Consider the following 17,002-nt stretch of genomic DNA (forward strand, 5'->3'; position numbering starts at 1 on the left):
GACCCTATCTAAATCATAATTCAATACAACATTGAAGTCTCCTACCCATATGATACGATCTGAATATTGCAAAAGAAGATCTGAGACTTCCCTTAATGGACCTATATCATCTCTATTAGGACCATAGTATCCTACCAATGTAAAGGCATACTCAAAATCAGACAACTTCCCCAACACCCACCTCCCAGATTTATCCATAGGGCCTTCCACAAAAGTAATATTAGCATGATTCTTAATTAAAACGGACACCCCTTTACTACCACTTGTATAGTTTGAACTAGCTATCTGCTGTATCCATCTACATAGATTAGACTTCAAAACATTCTTACTTAGATGAGTCTCCTGTAAGATCAACACATCAAACGGAGCATCTTTCAAGTATTGCACCAACCTTTTCTGCCTACTCTACCAAGACGGGAGTTTCAGATTCTTCACTACCATCTTCCAAAATAGAGACCAAATACATTCTTACACCCCCCACCTTCCCTCTTCCCACCCCCCTCTCTCTAACTACATCAATGAGGATCTTTTTCTTTTTTCCTTTTTTCCCTTTATGCTCCCCACCCAGTGCTCCCCACCACCACCCCTCTTCACACCACCCATCCCCACTCCTGCCCAGGGAACCCACCCAATCTTTATTCTGACAAAATGTCAAAGGAGGGTCACCGTACCTGAATTGGGGCATCACCCCCATAACAAAACCTCCTTACCGGGGAAAACAATAGAAACTTAAACCAGACCGTTCCCATTCCCGCTCCCTTTCTCCATTTTCCTGATCAACTTGTCTACCTCCTTCCAATCCGTAAAGTTATACATTTTGTTATTCACCATGACCCTTAAGGAAGCAGGAAATGTTAACTGAGCTGTTGCGCCAAGCTTTTTTAATATATCTATTCTTTTACCCAGTTCCCACTTTTTATTTAAAGTCACAGGCGCTAGGTCTGACCTAATTTCAAACGGAGATCCATTCACTGACAATGATTTCTTTTTTAACGCCAGGGCCAAAATATGTTCCTTCAATGTATATGTTTGAAAATAAACTAACATTTTTCTTGGTCCATCCCTATTAGAGGGCATTTTCGCCGGATCCCTGTGCACCCTTTGAATGTCCTTAGCAATGTCCTCTTCTGATTCTACCACATTCACTTCCTGCTTTATCAGTCGAGCCATAAAACCTTTTAAGTCACCTTCTTCCAAACCTTCTGGGACTCTGAGAAACCTCAGATTATTTCTCCTCTGATTATTTTCCAAGGATTCCATCTTGGCCATTACCCCTACTTCCCCTTCTTTTAGATATCTTATTTGCTCTTTATTTTCCTCTACCACCATCCTTAACTCACCAACTTCCTCCTCCAGAACAGCCGTCCGGCCCACAAGCTCATCAATTTTCTTCCCTAAATCTTCACAAAGACTCCTAATCTCCGCCTGATTAGCATTAGAGGTCTCAAAGCCACCCTTCAATTCCACAGATAATGCCTTCAACATATCTGCTATTGAATATCCATGATCTTCCCCGGATGGCTGGAGATCTTGCCCTGCATTTACCTCTTCTTGAATCCCTACAGGCCTCCTGGATAAAGAAAATTGCAGCACACCTCTCCCGTCTTCCCGGAAATCTGAGCCAATGCCTTCCAAGCTAGCAACAGGTTCCAACTTGTCCACCTCTTGCATGCTCGCACCCCATCAACATTTTAGGGGACCCTGGCAATACCCAAAAATAGGTCCTTACAGACTGAGTAACCCAGACTTTCCTATTGTTCAAACTTGCACTACTGTTAACATCCAGTCTCTTTTTAACAAAACTGTTATTTTGCTCTGCCTTACTTCTCACTATAGAAGGTTTCTGGAGGGGGTCCAAGCTATCAGCTTCTACTCTTTTCTTACTTTTTTTTGGCACTCCGCAGGGAGTACGCTGCTTGGCCCAAACCATTTTTAAATGCCACCTTCCCCCCTTCCTTTCTGGCCCCAACCAGCCCTCTCGCCCTGTCCACCATATGGTCTAGATAAATTGCTGTACCGTTTGTATATGAAGTAGCGTGCCCCCAGCACGCAAAACCTCCAAATCCTTTAGAACACTGTTTTTCTCCTTCTGTACCTGGATCAAGCAAGTCCTCAATATATCTTGGAATCCTCAATGTCCTGCACTTCTTTCCCGATGGTTCCAGCCCTGTGCTGGCTCTGCCATGGCTTCCCCGGTAGGAAACGCGAGCTGCCGCCTCCCTGACACGAAGGAGCTCCAGGGAGGCTCGCAGCAGCGGCACAACCCTCTGCTCCTGTGCGTCCCGCGTTCCAGCCACTCCCGCCAGCCACCAAAAAACGGATCCCCAGCCGAAAGACGCTACCGACCTGTCATGCCCTCATGCCCCCGGTAAGGAGAAACTACTTTTACTTCGTTTTTAGTTTACTGAACTGAGCCCTCCGCGACCGGCTCCTTTAGACAACCGCATTGTTCCCTCCTGTCATGATTACTTCTGTCTTGTCTCTGATCTGTGATCTGCTGAGTAAGCATCATCTGTTGCTGTTCCATCGGGGCTTGAGGTATCTGCATTTGCTGTCTCGGTACCATAGGAACCTGCTGCTGCATTGGTTGTAACTGTGTCACTCGTGCATGCGGCACTTGCACCTGCTGCATGGGTTAAAAATTCTGCACTTGATTCTGCAAATTCGGATTAAGTCCTCTCCTTCTAGGGACTTTCACAGTTTGAAATGTATTGACATCACCACTTTGCTGAACAACACCATCCTGCACCATCACCGCTTCCAGTTTCCGCACAGATGACACGGTAACATCTTTTTTATCCCTTGCACATCATTCTGAATCACTACAGTACTCTAATCTGGACCACAAATCATATTGACTCCACGACCCCTACCTCTCATCTGAGATTGGAACATAATAGTTCCCTGCTGCTACGGTATCTGTTGCACTAAAGCTCCCTGCACTTCTGTCTGAGCTGCCTTAATTTTGCATTACCATTTTTTTCTCCTTCAACCTTTTCTGCTTCAACTCAATCTCATCACTACAGTATTTTGCATACTGCAACACCTCATCAATCAGCTGTGCTTGCCAACAAATCAAATGACTCTTAATCATCTGGCCTACTTCAGGTCTCAATCCTTCCACAAACCTGAACCCAAAGAGAAACATGTCTTTCGTCTCAAATGCTTCTTTACCACTGTACTCATTCAACGCTTTCAGCAATCTCTCATAGTAGGTATGTATTGACTCCTTTATTTCCTGCACTGTCCTGCTAAACCTGTGCCAGTCAATATTTGTAGGCAAAATTCTCGTTTTCAGAAACTCAATCACCTTATAGTAATGCTTCATCACTTCAGGTGATGGTGTACCTGTAACTCTCTCTCTTTCTGCCAATCCACTGCTCTCTTGCACTCAACCCACAAGTCAGCTGGAACCACTATCTCCAACGGAGTTCCCACAGACATTTAGAAGGTTTCACAAATCTGTCTGTCTGCTGGTACCACTCAACCGGTTTCTCTCTCAATTTTGGATAATCATTTGTGAATGACAAAATATCACTCCTGTGCCAGGGTACATGAACAAACTGCCCTTCGGTAATTTCCCTCATTGGTAAAATTTTTACATGATCTTTTTCTTTCTGAACACCTTCAGACCCTTGTTGTGAATCTCGTTTCCATTTATCCTTCTTCTTTGCCCATCTGCATTCCCACTTTTGTAATGCTCCCCAAATCTGAACATTCTGCAATAATTCTTTTAGATGCGCTTTCATCCCTGCTGACCTCATGTGTTCAAAATCCTTTGCCTCAAAGTCTAACCTGTAACTCCTCTTCAAGTGTTTTGTTCTCTCAATCTCTGTCATGTTTGTCTGCTAGTTCTGCCAATTTCTGATGTATCTTGTCCACTTCCTTCGTAATCCTCGGACACAAGTACCTCAGCTCTTCTGTATATGATTCTAACCAGTTCACTCCCATTGTTCCCTCAACTAGCTCGGTTACTTCGGTAGACAGCCTTACACGATTTATCTGCTCTTCTCCCTTGGATGCATTTCGAGGAGTATTCAAACAATCCCTGTAATCATATAACTCACATTAAGCATTGGCACCTGTTGTACCACTGCACCTGGAGTCTGCGGTGTCAAAAGCTTGAAGCTCTGACTTGCACTCGGACCATTTACCGCATCTGGAAGCGCAACAAGTGGATTAAGATCCATTAATGGTCTAGATCTATCAAAGGTCTGACCCATTGATTATATCACCTGTATATGATCTCTCACTCCCCTCCTCACGAGGCTCTGTGACATTTCACCCTGTTCTCCTGCACTCGATTTCTTTTTAGCAAACAATGGTACCGCTGGACCAACAGTAATCTGCACTGATATTGCATCTGGTGCTGCTCTGACACTCGCATTTTGTGGAAGGGCTACTCACATACTCTGATTCATCACTGGTGTCACATCTGAGTGTGTCCCTGTCATTGGTGTGAACTTCGGCAAACCCATGGCTGTGCCTGAGGCAACTACATTGGAGTCAGCTCAGTCTGAACTAGCATTGGCCTGGACAGCCATTGCTCCGATGGCACCACTAAGTTCGAAGTTGTCTCAAGAATTGGTACTTCTGGATAAATTCTCTGTATCAATAGTGGGTGCATCTGCGCCTGGACCACCGAAGTAGTCACTGCATTAGGAGTACTCTGCACTACCCCTTGTACCTGTCCATTATCTGCCTGCACTGTTCCCGTCACTTGAGCTGGAGCAGTTGGAACAGAACTGGTACTTGGACCCTCTTCGTGTGCCGCATATGGCTGAAGTCGATCCCTCAATATCTGTGTAATAAAATCCTCAACGTCTGACTCTTCTTCTTCTACATAAGTCTTTTTCTTCTTCTTACTCCCTGATGAACTCTTACTTTTGCCAGTACCCTCTTTTCCTTCTGACTCATCTCCCTCTGTGATTGCGGGAAAACAACTTAACACCCTGTAACATCGTCATTCTCCACTTCTTTTGTTCCCAATCCCACCTTTCCTCTGCTAAGGACTTCTCTACCTTCCTTATCCTCCTCTGGAACTTCCTCTCTTGCTGCTGTCTGGCTATGAGCTCCCAAACCGCTAAAGCCTCAAACTGTGCTGGTCTTGGAAGTGGTTTCGTCTCATATGTCATTCGCAACTGATCCAAAATTCTCAAATTAAACGTTACATGCTCTGGAAACGCTAAAGCTCCCTGTTTCTCTGTCAATTTGCACCACTGTTTTAACCAAAGACAGTGCGAGACGCCTCGCTCCTCCATCACAATAAATGCCGGAGAATTTTCCGGTGGGGTTCTTCATCTTCATCTTTGCTATCTTTTGTGTATTCAATTCAATAAGGAAATGACTTTTACTCCCAAGATTCCTTTCACCCGCTTACTCAACCAATTGCCTCTTACAGATGGCTGCGTATACACTCGCGACTCTTCTTACTAACCAACCTATCCCAGCGCGGCTCACTCTGACATCACACTTACACACTTCGGCTGACAAAGTCTTGCGGCTTGTCTTCCTAAACTTCGACTCACACGAAACGAATGCAAAATTATTGCGAGCACTAACCAAAAACCAATAACCAAAAACAAACCTACTGGTTTACGACAGGAAGGTGCACAATCGCTTCAGAGACGGATTTTCACTGATGGCCCTTTCGCTCATGCAGCTATTCCTCTTTCTTAGTCTCCCACATTCGCAAGCAAAATTCGACCTGCGAATTTCACTCTCAACTGGTCAATGGGTCTGTCCTGGTGCACAATGGACTCGCCAAATCTCAGTCGAAAATTTCCCTTACTTAACTCACACACAGACTTGTTGACCGTGCCTAATCAACCTACTAAACCAGACAGATTACAACATCTCCTACACTTGTCAATGTACTATGGAGTCTTAGACCACGCAGGGTCCGTACATCACCAACAACCGCGTGGACAATTTTTTAGCACAAAGCGCCACACACACATGAAGTTCGACTTCCCTACTCTCACACTGCGAAGTACGCACACTCCTACTAAACCTCAACTGGAATACGCAAACTCCCTACTTTCCTCACATACACAATTCAACTGCCATTTGCGTAAGCCTTTGCAAGCGCAACCTTCCACTTTTACACTATCACTTATACACTGAGCACATACCCAACTTTACTAGTGGGATCCAGGATCTGGGAAAGTCATTTTTGCGCTTAAGGGGACATCATCTGTGCTACAATTGCCATTATGGAAAACAAAATTTTAAACCTCCTAAAAGGAACAACTAATCCTAACTTAAACTACCACCATAATCATTAATCACCACATAACCAAAAACTGCTAGCGGGCCTGGTCCTTAGTAAGTAAACTTACAAGGGGACGCGTATAGGCCGAATTAACCTTTTGGATCGCATGGAGTATCCTAGCCATGTAGTGACCAATGTTATCAATATTCAATATTACCCATCATTAATCACTAAGAGAATCATTAGACAATTATATCAACATGTGATGAATAACCACAACTCAATATACGTTTTAACAATTTTTATTTCCCTATTAGTTACAATTCTAGTGCATAAGGTTAATTCAAACTTTATTCAATCAACTCGGAATTAGTTTATTAGCGACCACCAATAACATAACCTAATAAGAACTTGAGAAAAGAGATACTCTAATGCTTCAGCATAAGCCAACGAAGATGAATACATCAACATCAATGGCAATGTTCAGCAATCAGTTCGTCAATCATTTGTCACTGTCAACATCACCCAAAGTAGCCTTACCTAACCCAAATTAGCATCAGCATGTGGGACTTCATGTGAAAACAATTTTAAAAATTGAATTTGGAAAACATCTAGCTAGAAGAAAATCTATAAAAACAGCACAGTTGGTACCTAGAAGGAAAGGCACAAAGTTAATCAGTCACATTGCCATAGCTACCTATCAGCGGAATGGATCAGCAACAAAGTCAGTCTTCGTCTTCAGGTCAGCAACGCATCAGGCTCTCAAGAGCATGAGCCCAATGACAGAATCTTGAAGCGCTTGAACGTCATGAACCTCAAACATCTTGCATCTCCCTCAATTCTCATCTGAAGTTTTAGCCCCCTGTCATGACTTTTTATTAGTTTTTCAGTCCATCCCCCTAATTCCTAATTGGTCAATCACCAGTTATTACTCTACCCAATAAAACTGATTTTGCAGATCTATGAATTCTAATATTTCACTGTTCTCAGTTCATTGATTGGTTCGCTGTACGATGTCCTCATCATCCTGCTCATCAGGTATTGAAAATGTTGCATCTTCTTCTCCAATCAGTGTCTCTATTGTTCAAGTCCTGGGAAAGTATATCCAGTCTACTCTACACATAATTGTATCAATTTGATTCCATCATCTCCTGTCCATCTGTACATTGCAGAAAATTCTAGCTAAGCAGACTTTAACATTGGGTGGTTCAAGGTTAGTTCAACACCTCAGCTTCACTACAGTGTGCAATTTATTCAGCTTCGGCATGAGGCCTGGCAAAACTAGGCCACAACTTCGGCCAAGTTAACTCTACAATATAATGCAAAATATATATTATATATCTCAATATGGCACATTACTACATTATTATTACATATTTTCATTATTTCACGCATTTTTAATCATTTTAGTACAAATTCGTATGGGTGGCTGCCATTCTCCGTGGGCACATTTTCAAACGGGCACATTAATTTCTCTACAATTAATTTCTCTATGAGCCGATTGTTAATCAAAACACATAACAATTCATTAATCATTTTTAATTAGCATATCTGCTTCAACAATTCTTTGCCTCGTTACTACAGCCTGTGACAAAGTGTTGAAACTTGCTCACCAAGGGCATATGGGAATAGTTAAAACTAAGGGAAGACTTCAACATGATTTTTGATGGCCAGCTTTAGACCATGATGTGGAGTGTATGATTAGAGACTGTGCGGAGTGTCTCACAAGTGATCAGGGACTAAGAACTAACCATATTTCCATAGTATACAGATAATTACTAAAATATTAATGGGAAGAAGTTGCATTTTATGACCGGTAAAAGGGAAACGTGGCACTTCTTATGTGTTAATTCTTATGGATCTGTACTTCCAGTGGATTGAGGTGTTGTGTGTACATGACATCTCTTTTTCTGCAGTTACGATTTTAAAAACCATCTTCAAACATGAAAGTTATCCCTGTTATCTGTTAACGGATAATGGAGTGCAGTTTTTTTCTTGTGAAATGGAGAAGTATCTGAGAGAATGTGGGATTGAACATAAAATCAGCTTTATATCACCCTCAAATGAATGGTGCTATTGAGTGTGATGAAGACATTGAAGGAAGGCATACAATTGGCTAGGGTGGATGTGCTTAATTGGAAAACTGAGTTGTCACGAATAATATCCAGTTATCCTGTCTCTCCCCACTGTTTGAGTTGTTTGAAGGGAGAGCTCCATCACCAAAGTTTATCATGGCTGGATGCTTTGGAACAAAGGGTATGTTAAAAATGCTTTGGGTGAGTGAAGAGGAAGAGAGATTGTGGCTCAAGAAAAGAGTAAGAAGTACTATGACAAAAACAAGCAAGTGAAAAATGTGGAGGTCATGGTTGGAGGTTATGTAGAGATAAGAGCACCTAAGGGTTGTGCAGACTGGATCATATTTACAAAACGATTAGAGGTAATTAAATGTTTAAAAAATGCAATTAAAATGCATGATGGTTGAATCTAGAATAAGAACAGGGTAGCTGCAATTGGGATTCTGGACCTGAGACTGTCTTCACTGTTGATCGGGACAAACGAAAAACAGACCCAATTTCAACCCTTAACCAGGAAAAGAGCATGTAAGATGTCAAAAAACCTGTGTATCACAAGGATTATGTTGAACAATGACAATATTGAATTCTTTGTGACTGGTTACTTAGTAGCCTAATGTATTCATGCAAGCTGTGGTTCAAGTTCTACATTCTTTCTTCTATACTTTTCAGTTGATTGATGTACTGTTTTTTGGTTTCTTTACTTACCTTATTATTATTCTATTCATATTTTAATGCTTTACAAGGGTGGGGGTGGTTTAGGGATATGGTTTGGGTTTCTGTATTTATTCCTAGTTTTTTGGAACGATGTGTTATGGGAGGGACACGTTTGGCATAGTGGAATGCTGAGGGTGGAATGCCATGAGGTCAGCAGATGGAATGCAGGGCTGCTAGATGACAGTTGGAGAGAGCGCGCTGTTGGGTGAGGTGTTAGAATAAAGCTCCACATACCTTATCTGCTTGCTGTTTCACCCTTGTTAGTAAACATCGCAGATGCATGTGCATCGGTTAAGTGAATAACCTAACAGCAACATATGGAACTGGAACAGAACACTCTGTTGTAAAATATCCATGGTTCTTTGGTTTTTGTAGTTGCACGTGACTATGCGAATACTCCTAGTGTAACTGACAGTGCAGGAACACACTCGATCAACAAATCATGGAATGGCTTCAACTGATGTTGAATATTGACTCATTTGGATCCTTACAGGACACCCCAGCTTGTTTCAATCTCAGGTGCAATAAATATGTCACAATAAACCTTGTTTATCTTGTTTGTAAATGTACACCACATTAAAAATTTACAAGCTGCTTTTCAGAGCAGGCCTTTTTCTGTCAATTTGAAATTGCATTTGGAATAAAACGTATGTGCAATACAACATACTACCTGCCATGCTTCTTTAGTTAGAAAAATATTTATACATAAGGTTTTTCTTTTATTGTATTACCATGCATTTATATTTCGGTGTCGAACTGTCCCATTGTGACTGTGTTGCTCTATCTTTGGGTGCAGGTTCAATGATCAGTCATTTATTTGCAACATTATACATTTTGTTGTTTGCCCCATTAGTATCCCTACTGAAAATGCCCCACTAGACTTTAAAGTACTGTGCATATACAGGTCAATCATTAATACAGTTATCAAAAATCTAGACATAAATAGTAATAATAGGACGGTGATAAACTTTTAGATTTACATCACTGTCCACACCAGCCAGTGGCATTTTAAATACACCTCTGGTAACTGCCTTACTAGAATTGTAGCTTAACATTCTACTCCTCATTGGCTGTGGGTCGGGCAGGGGTTTAATTCATGCTTATAAGAAAATGCACTTGTTTTTGCCTGGTCATCTCCACTTTTTTCTAGATTTTTTTTTTTGTTGGTCTCTGTTGTCCAGTGTCTTTTGCATGTGTTATAACATGTTGGCTACATTCCTTAATAGCATATTTATCCTACGTATAAGTCCGTAGTATATAGTACAAAGGGTACCCAGGGCATGTAAATTAAAGGTCACTAGTGGAGTGCAGCATATATTGGGGCACCACTAAAGTGATAATGCAAAACATGACTGTATGCTTGCCACCAGTAACCTGGCTGTGCAAGTTTATACTGAAAATTTGATCTGTCAAAATAAACCCCCTGTTAAATATTACTAAATCACCCCTAAGTAGACCCCAATGCCAAATAAGACAGGGGGCATGATAGTTAAAGGTATTACATGTAAAGCATGTCCTTCCAGTGACAAGGCCCTAAAAGCTATTTTCACTGTAGCAAGATTAGCTGTTCCATTGGCAGTTACAATTAACATTTAATTTTATCTATACTTAGGAACCAACTACAAAGTTTACTCTTGTACTTTTTAAAATATTTATTACAAGTCAAATCCACTGGTAAAGTCTGAGTTGTAATAACTATTTTACAAAAGGTCCATTGGCCTCTGCTTCCAACTAGAATAGTTTCTTGATAAGGTGTGAATTGGCCCCAAGAGCTGAGACATAGACTTTGGGTGTGGGAAGAAGTTGACCTTTACATGACAGGATAACCTGTCAGATGTGCCCAACCCTTTGCATAGTTTCAAAGGATACCTATCCTGTCAGACAGATACAGCTCATGCCTGGATCTTCTTTCTCTATTGTCCCGCTAGACAGTGAGGTTAGAAGATAATAGACTCTGAGTGGGAGAAGAGCTGCCCTCAGAACCTGTTTTGAGTGACCACAAAGAAAGATGTGCTTGTTGCCCTGGCCATTCCTCTGGGGTGGGCACGAGTGCTACACAGGGGAAGAAAGTTTCTGCCATGGAGGATTTAGGTACAGAGGGAAACTCTGGGATTGTTTTCAGTAGGACACTTTGGCTCTGCTGCAAAGTGGGTAGGGTTACCACTGGAAACGTTTCCACTATTGGTCAAGTATGGACCAGGAGTCACCCCAACCTACTTGCTAGTGTCATGCACAATATGCTACCCCTGGGCACCCTCTTTAGAACACCACTAGACCCGTTGAAGACAGGAGGACTGCATCTACAGTTGTGACCTGTGAGGTGATGCAGAAGAGCTGGACGTGCACCCACTTATATCCAGGACTAAGAAGTGGAGTGCAAGGGTGAGTTGTCAGATCTGTTAAGCTACAGGGGCACATGCTGCAAGAAGACAACTTTCCTGGTGGAGCCCAGCAGACCATTTTCACCTAGACCTGCCCTGGACTCTTCTGGTGACTTTTGTTCTAGTGAGTCCTGACCTCCAAGTCCTGTTCCTGAGGTCCTGGAACCCTTGGCTGGTGCCAAGGTGTAATCCTCCTGCCTGACCTCAAAAGCTGGGACTTAGAAGCTTTTTCAAGACACTTTACCTGGAGAACTGACAGAAGAAATGGATAGATCTGCCAAGTCAGTCTGACAAGGTGCATTGCCATGGGTCCTATGATTAAGGTTGCGCCTGCTTGGAGCTCTTCCACAGTAGCAAAACCTGTCTCAGCAGGATGTTGTGGAGAAGATATCCAGCACCTTGGAGCCTAGTTTGGCTAGAGCTCACAGCCTTGCCCCCACTAAATGAATCTGAGCTCCAAAAAGGTGAGTACGAAGGTAGAAATCTTCACCGGGTGAAGGCACAAAAGGCATCCAGCCAGCAAGATACTTTTCACAGGCGCAAATTTTGAATTTCCCCCACTTAGTTTTCCTCCAAAAAGTCAACAGATTCACCCGGACCTCGTCTGTCGGCTAGCCAGCCTCTTGCACTTCCATTTCATAGACTAAGGGCCTCATTACGAGTGTGGCAGTCTTCGGACCTCCACACTTGCAATGGTGGTGGGACCGCCGCACTCCAGGCAGTCCCACTGCCACATTATGACCCTGGTGGGCAGGACCGCCGTCACCGCCAGGACAATTGTTGCTGATGGCGGTCTATGTTGTGCTCAGCCACAGTGGTGCTGAACCCAGGCTGTAGTGCTGATTACAACTGAGCTTTCCTCCAGCCTTTCCATGGCAGACACCCTGGCATGGGCAGTGCAGAGGCCTCCCTGCCCAGCAACATCGGAATGCGTACTGCCTGCTTTGCATTGTGTATTTCGATGGTGCTGTTGTGCTACAGTATTGGCCTCAGCTCACTTAATACCGTATGGTCAGCCCAGCGGGAACATTGTAATGACTGTGGGAATGTTGCCGGCATGCCAGTGGCAGCCTCCCTGGGGCATTGGCCGTCCTGTGGTGGGACAGCCAATGTCGTAATTGGGTCCTAAGAAGATAAAACTTGGTATCTCTATCCGACCCATGCTCCATCACGGCCAGCTTTAACTTGCACTTAGGTGCAGGTCATGTGCAACCAGGTTGGTGCTTAACACATTTTGGGTCTATTTTTATTTAAAACCTTTACAATTCATATCTTCCCCTTACTAGATTTTTGGCAATTTGGTGTAATTTGTTTATTAAAATATTCTCTATTGTTCTAAATAGGAGTGGTATTTTTATTGTGCTGTTTATGACTTTTTATCGGTTTTGGTACTTCTAAATGCTTTTCACGTTTTCTTAAGGTAAGCCTGTCTGCTCTGTGCCATAGTTTCCAAGGGTTAAGCTCAAGTTTAAGTTACTGAAACCTTTTCTGAACCTAACAAGAACACAATATCCACCCCAGCTAATAATTAACTTTTTCACAATGCTTGTATTGCAGTGCAACATTCATATAGTGCTTACTTCCCTTTTGGGGCACTGAGGTGCTTGCCTATATGGGCAGCAAGCTACACCATGATGTGTGTGTGTCGTGGAAATGTTGATACTGTCTTTGTTTCTATTTGGGAAGTCTTTCCGTATCGTGTGTGATGACCTACAAGGGCAGTTTTCGTGTTCTGGGACACAGTGCTTAGCAGTGTTGTAAATGAAGAGTTGTGAGAGATAGCCATGCAGTTTATGATTTTCAGTAAGCTAGCAGCTTTGAGCAGCTCTACAGGTCCCTTTATGGTATTTCCTATGAACATAGTCTACTTCGCTGGTTGTTGCACTGGGTTGTCCAACCTGATATTTTGTTTAAAGTTTATGGCCCTGAGCAGACTTGTTTGGAAATTAAAGTGGTGGGGAGATTTGGTGGGATGGACTATCAGTATCATCTCCTATCTGGATGTCATTGTAAGATGCAAAGAAGCAGTCATAGTATGTAGCGAATTGGGACCTGCAGTGTTGGGCTAGATTAGAGTCCTCCAATTACCCAGCAATATGTGTCCGATCACTTCAGTTATTCCATGCCTTTTCAGTTGAAGGGTGGGTGTCGGGTACAGTATGAGTGTTGGACAAGACCCGTTGCAGCTATGTCTTATGAAAGTATAAGAGGATTAAGCAGTATAGGAGAGTTTATTGTGCAGCCTGTCTGAGCTAAGGATGACTGCCGACCACTAGGTGTTATGGTATTAGTTTTAGTGCAGACCAGAAGGGTTATATATGAATTGATATTACTACACAACTACATAATAACCCAGCTAGACATAGGTCAGCCATTCTTAACTGACCTGGAAATAGAAAGTACTGTGCTGCTTGGGCTGTTCCATGTTTGTGGGCTGTAAACTGGAGATTACAATTGGAGGTTCCATTATCTTTGTGTTCTATCCCAAGGTTGTGGAATGATGGAGCATCTAAATGACCCCTAAAAATTACTCTTTTGACGCCTCTCTGAGAATTGCATGTAATTGGAGAAATTCTGTTCCTGACACTTTCTTCTGTTCGAGATATACATTGCTATTTTGATTATTGAAATAACGTGTAGTCGTGGAGAACATTTTGGGGACATGTTTTTCAAGAGTTTTGCTGATTATGTAATGCCTTTTTTTGGCTTGCAGCTCTAATCAGCTCTCAGGCTCACCTTTGAGAGAATTGGCAAGCCGTGCTGAAAAATGGGCCAATAAGAACTCCTCTGCAAACATGTATGTGCAAAATGTAGTAATCAGTGTGAGGGAGTCTGATCAGAAGAAGAAAGAGAAAGAAAAGGCCAAGGAGCAACCTGTCTGGATGACGAGAAGTACCATACAGGAAGTACCTACAGATGCTCAAAATACAGGTCTGTGTGAGTATTTCGCATGCTGGGTGCAAGTCTGTTTGGGTCTTTGCTTTCTAATTTCCTACGTTTTTTTCTTTCTTCCTGTTTCTGAAAATCATTGATTTATTTCCAAAACGTATGAACTATTCTATATAGTGTAGGCCAGATAAATTCTGCTGGCATAGACCTCTGTGTAAGTGCCTATGATACTACTATGGATGGTATCCAAGGCAGGCCATTCCACACCAGTGTGTACGTGTTTTTTTTTCATTTTTGTAGTTCATTTTGTTTGCTTCACATGGTCATTAATTGGAGCCATGTAACCATCAGAGTACCACTTGAGTAATTTTGTCTATGTAATGTAAATCACAAGACGTTCTATACAATATCTTATGGATTTGAGCCTGCAGCAGGAACTGCATTCCTCACATGGTGTCTAGAGCTCGTTTTCTCTGCTGCACTGAATACCATCATCTAGAATGTGGTGAGGGAGGGCTCCTGTTGTATCATCACAAATGGTCTATGAAGGATCAGCTTTGGGGATGATTGCGTTCCCCTGTAACTGCGTGAGCATGGTGACAGTGGAAGTCCATAGAGCAGCAGAGAGCGTCATGCAGGACAGGACTGGGTGGAGGGGCCCAAATGCTCCCGTAGTGCCCAACGATTGCAGTTAAGTGTGAGATTTCCACTTTTCATAGATATTGTTGTCACTCTTCTAAACTTTTTCTGTTATCTTTCATTTAAAAATTGTCAATTGCTGATGTATTTTTTTACAGCTCTAGAAATGCCTGCGGTGATGGATGAAAATGACAATAAGGACACAGCAGAAGACAATGAAGTGATACGGACACTTATGATGCATGAGCTGAAACCTTCTGGTCTCGGGCCGCTACCAGCAGCAGCCAGCACTCGGAGCGATACCGGCAGTGACACCAGTGAATCCGAAGATGAGAAGAAGCAAGTGAAGGAGCCACTGGGTAAACCCACAGTAGGCGATGAAGTAAAGGAGGAGGAGGAAGAAGAGGAGCAGGAGACCGAGGATCCGACTGTCATGGTCGCTGGGCAGCCGCACCTCTACAGCGAGGTCAGTCAGAATCCACAACTAGTGTCCTTCATGACCGAGGAGGAGCGAGATTTGTACATTAAGGTGGGGCAACAGATGTTCCAGTCTGCTTTTGAGTGATTGTATGCAAAGCTTCCTTTCGTGTTTTGGTTCGTTAGGTCACAGTTTGTGAGAGGAAGAGGTGCGCACAGCAGGATGTATATCCCACATGGGAGAAAAATACACACAATTAGATTATTTCTCTATTGATCAATACATGCAGACCTACAACTTCATACTCTGCTAATGTTTTTCTCTGAAGTTGCTGACAAAGTGTGTCTTTTGCTAGTAGAATCTGCTTTGAAGTCGAAAAGACACTTGGGTGTGCAAATGCTTAAAAACAGTGGGTGCCTGCAAGAGAATATTTAAATAATCGCAGGTTTTTTTAGCCCTGGATTCTGGCTTAAGCACGATATTAGAGGGGTACAGGAACTTTGTGTTTGTTTGTATATATTGTTTGATGTTTGCACTTGGATGAAACAAAATTAAACATTTCACTGAATTAAAAAATGAAGTATTATCTGTGCATAGGTTCTCATGCCAAAAAGCTGGTGTGTGCATGCAAAGGTGCTAGAGGCAAATCCGCCGTTGTTAATTTGATTTACTGTTTGGTATTGAAGTGTTCTATGTCTAAAGCTAAGACAGTGTAGTGTGATTGATACTTGGGAAACGAAGTCATTGTGTTCAGTGCATACGAAAAGGGTTTGTGCACTGTAAAATTATGAAACTCAAATAGTCACTTTCTATAATAAATGCTGAATTCCTTAAATGAAATACGGGTCTATGTCCCTGCTTGCACTTTCTTAGTACTGTTTGATGTGAGCAAATAAAAAAAAATACAATTAAGAGGATAGGATGTGACCTAACGACCAGAGTTTCCGACTTTGGAACTGGGGAACTACCTTCAAGTCTCGGCGTCGGCTGTGATTCTGAATTAATTACTTGATCGTTACGTGCCTACAAAAAAAATGAATGTGTCCTGTGCAATATTACTAGGGCTCATGTAAAGTGCTCAAACACCTTCAGGTCGAGTTCCCGATATATATAAAACCGAAAAAAAGGATCGCTCATGACACACTGAACAAATAGGATTTGCATTGATTTCTTAATCGTTTCCCAGGCAGATGACATGACTTCCTAAGGTTATTCTTCATACAGCTATGTAGATGATCCTTGCCGTTTTCTTTTTCCTTCCTTCTGTCGTTCTCCCCCTGAGTTAAATACTTTTTGGCGCATCTTCTTGCAGTGGAGAAATGGGTGGCCTGACAATATCTCATCCTCTAAGTGAAGGCAAAGGTGGTGTTTCAAATGGTCACCCAAATTGCTCATGGATGAGATGTTCTCTCCCCCATCCTCCCTTTCTTCCACGTCTATTGGCTGGAATATAGGTGTTGTTAAGAGACAGTTTTCCATAAAAAACCTGATTAACTTACATACGCATTCTGCATTAAACTTAACATATTCAAGAAAGTCCTTAAGTTTTCTTCCTTAAATATCTTGCACAATTTAATTCCTTCTCTCTTCATGTGTTGCTCTTCTCTGTAGGTTAGAGGCTGAGCTAGTGTTTTATGGTCGCCTAGGCTTTCGCCTCCACCTTCCATTGGCA

At 42.4% G+C, this 17,002-nt stretch overlaps 1 protein-coding gene across 2 annotated transcripts in view; it reads left to right on the forward strand.

The window, feature by feature from the left end:
* Positions 1–16,144, forward strand: part of LOC138246072 (general transcription factor IIE subunit 1-like) — a 145,709-nt gene extending 129,565 nt beyond the window's left edge. The window contains exons 4-5 of one of the 2 annotated variants that reach the window (XM_069200281.1): positions 14,098–14,321; positions 15,071–16,144. In XM_069200281.1, coding sequence (XP_069056382.1) covers positions 14,098–14,321; positions 15,071–15,477 — 631 coding nt within the window. In that variant the 3' untranslated portion in view covers positions 15,478–16,144. The remainder of the gene's footprint in view (positions 1–14,097; positions 14,322–15,070) is intronic. The other variant, XM_069200291.1, reaches the window with a different exon arrangement.
* Positions 16,145–17,002: the final 858 nt, after the last annotated feature.

The sequence above is a fragment of the Pleurodeles waltl genome, chromosome 1_2 (assembly GCF_031143425.1).
Source record: "Pleurodeles waltl isolate 20211129_DDA chromosome 1_2, aPleWal1.hap1.20221129, whole genome shotgun sequence".
In the NCBI taxonomy this organism is placed as follows: domain Eukaryota; kingdom Metazoa; phylum Chordata; class Amphibia; order Caudata; family Salamandridae; genus Pleurodeles; species Pleurodeles waltl.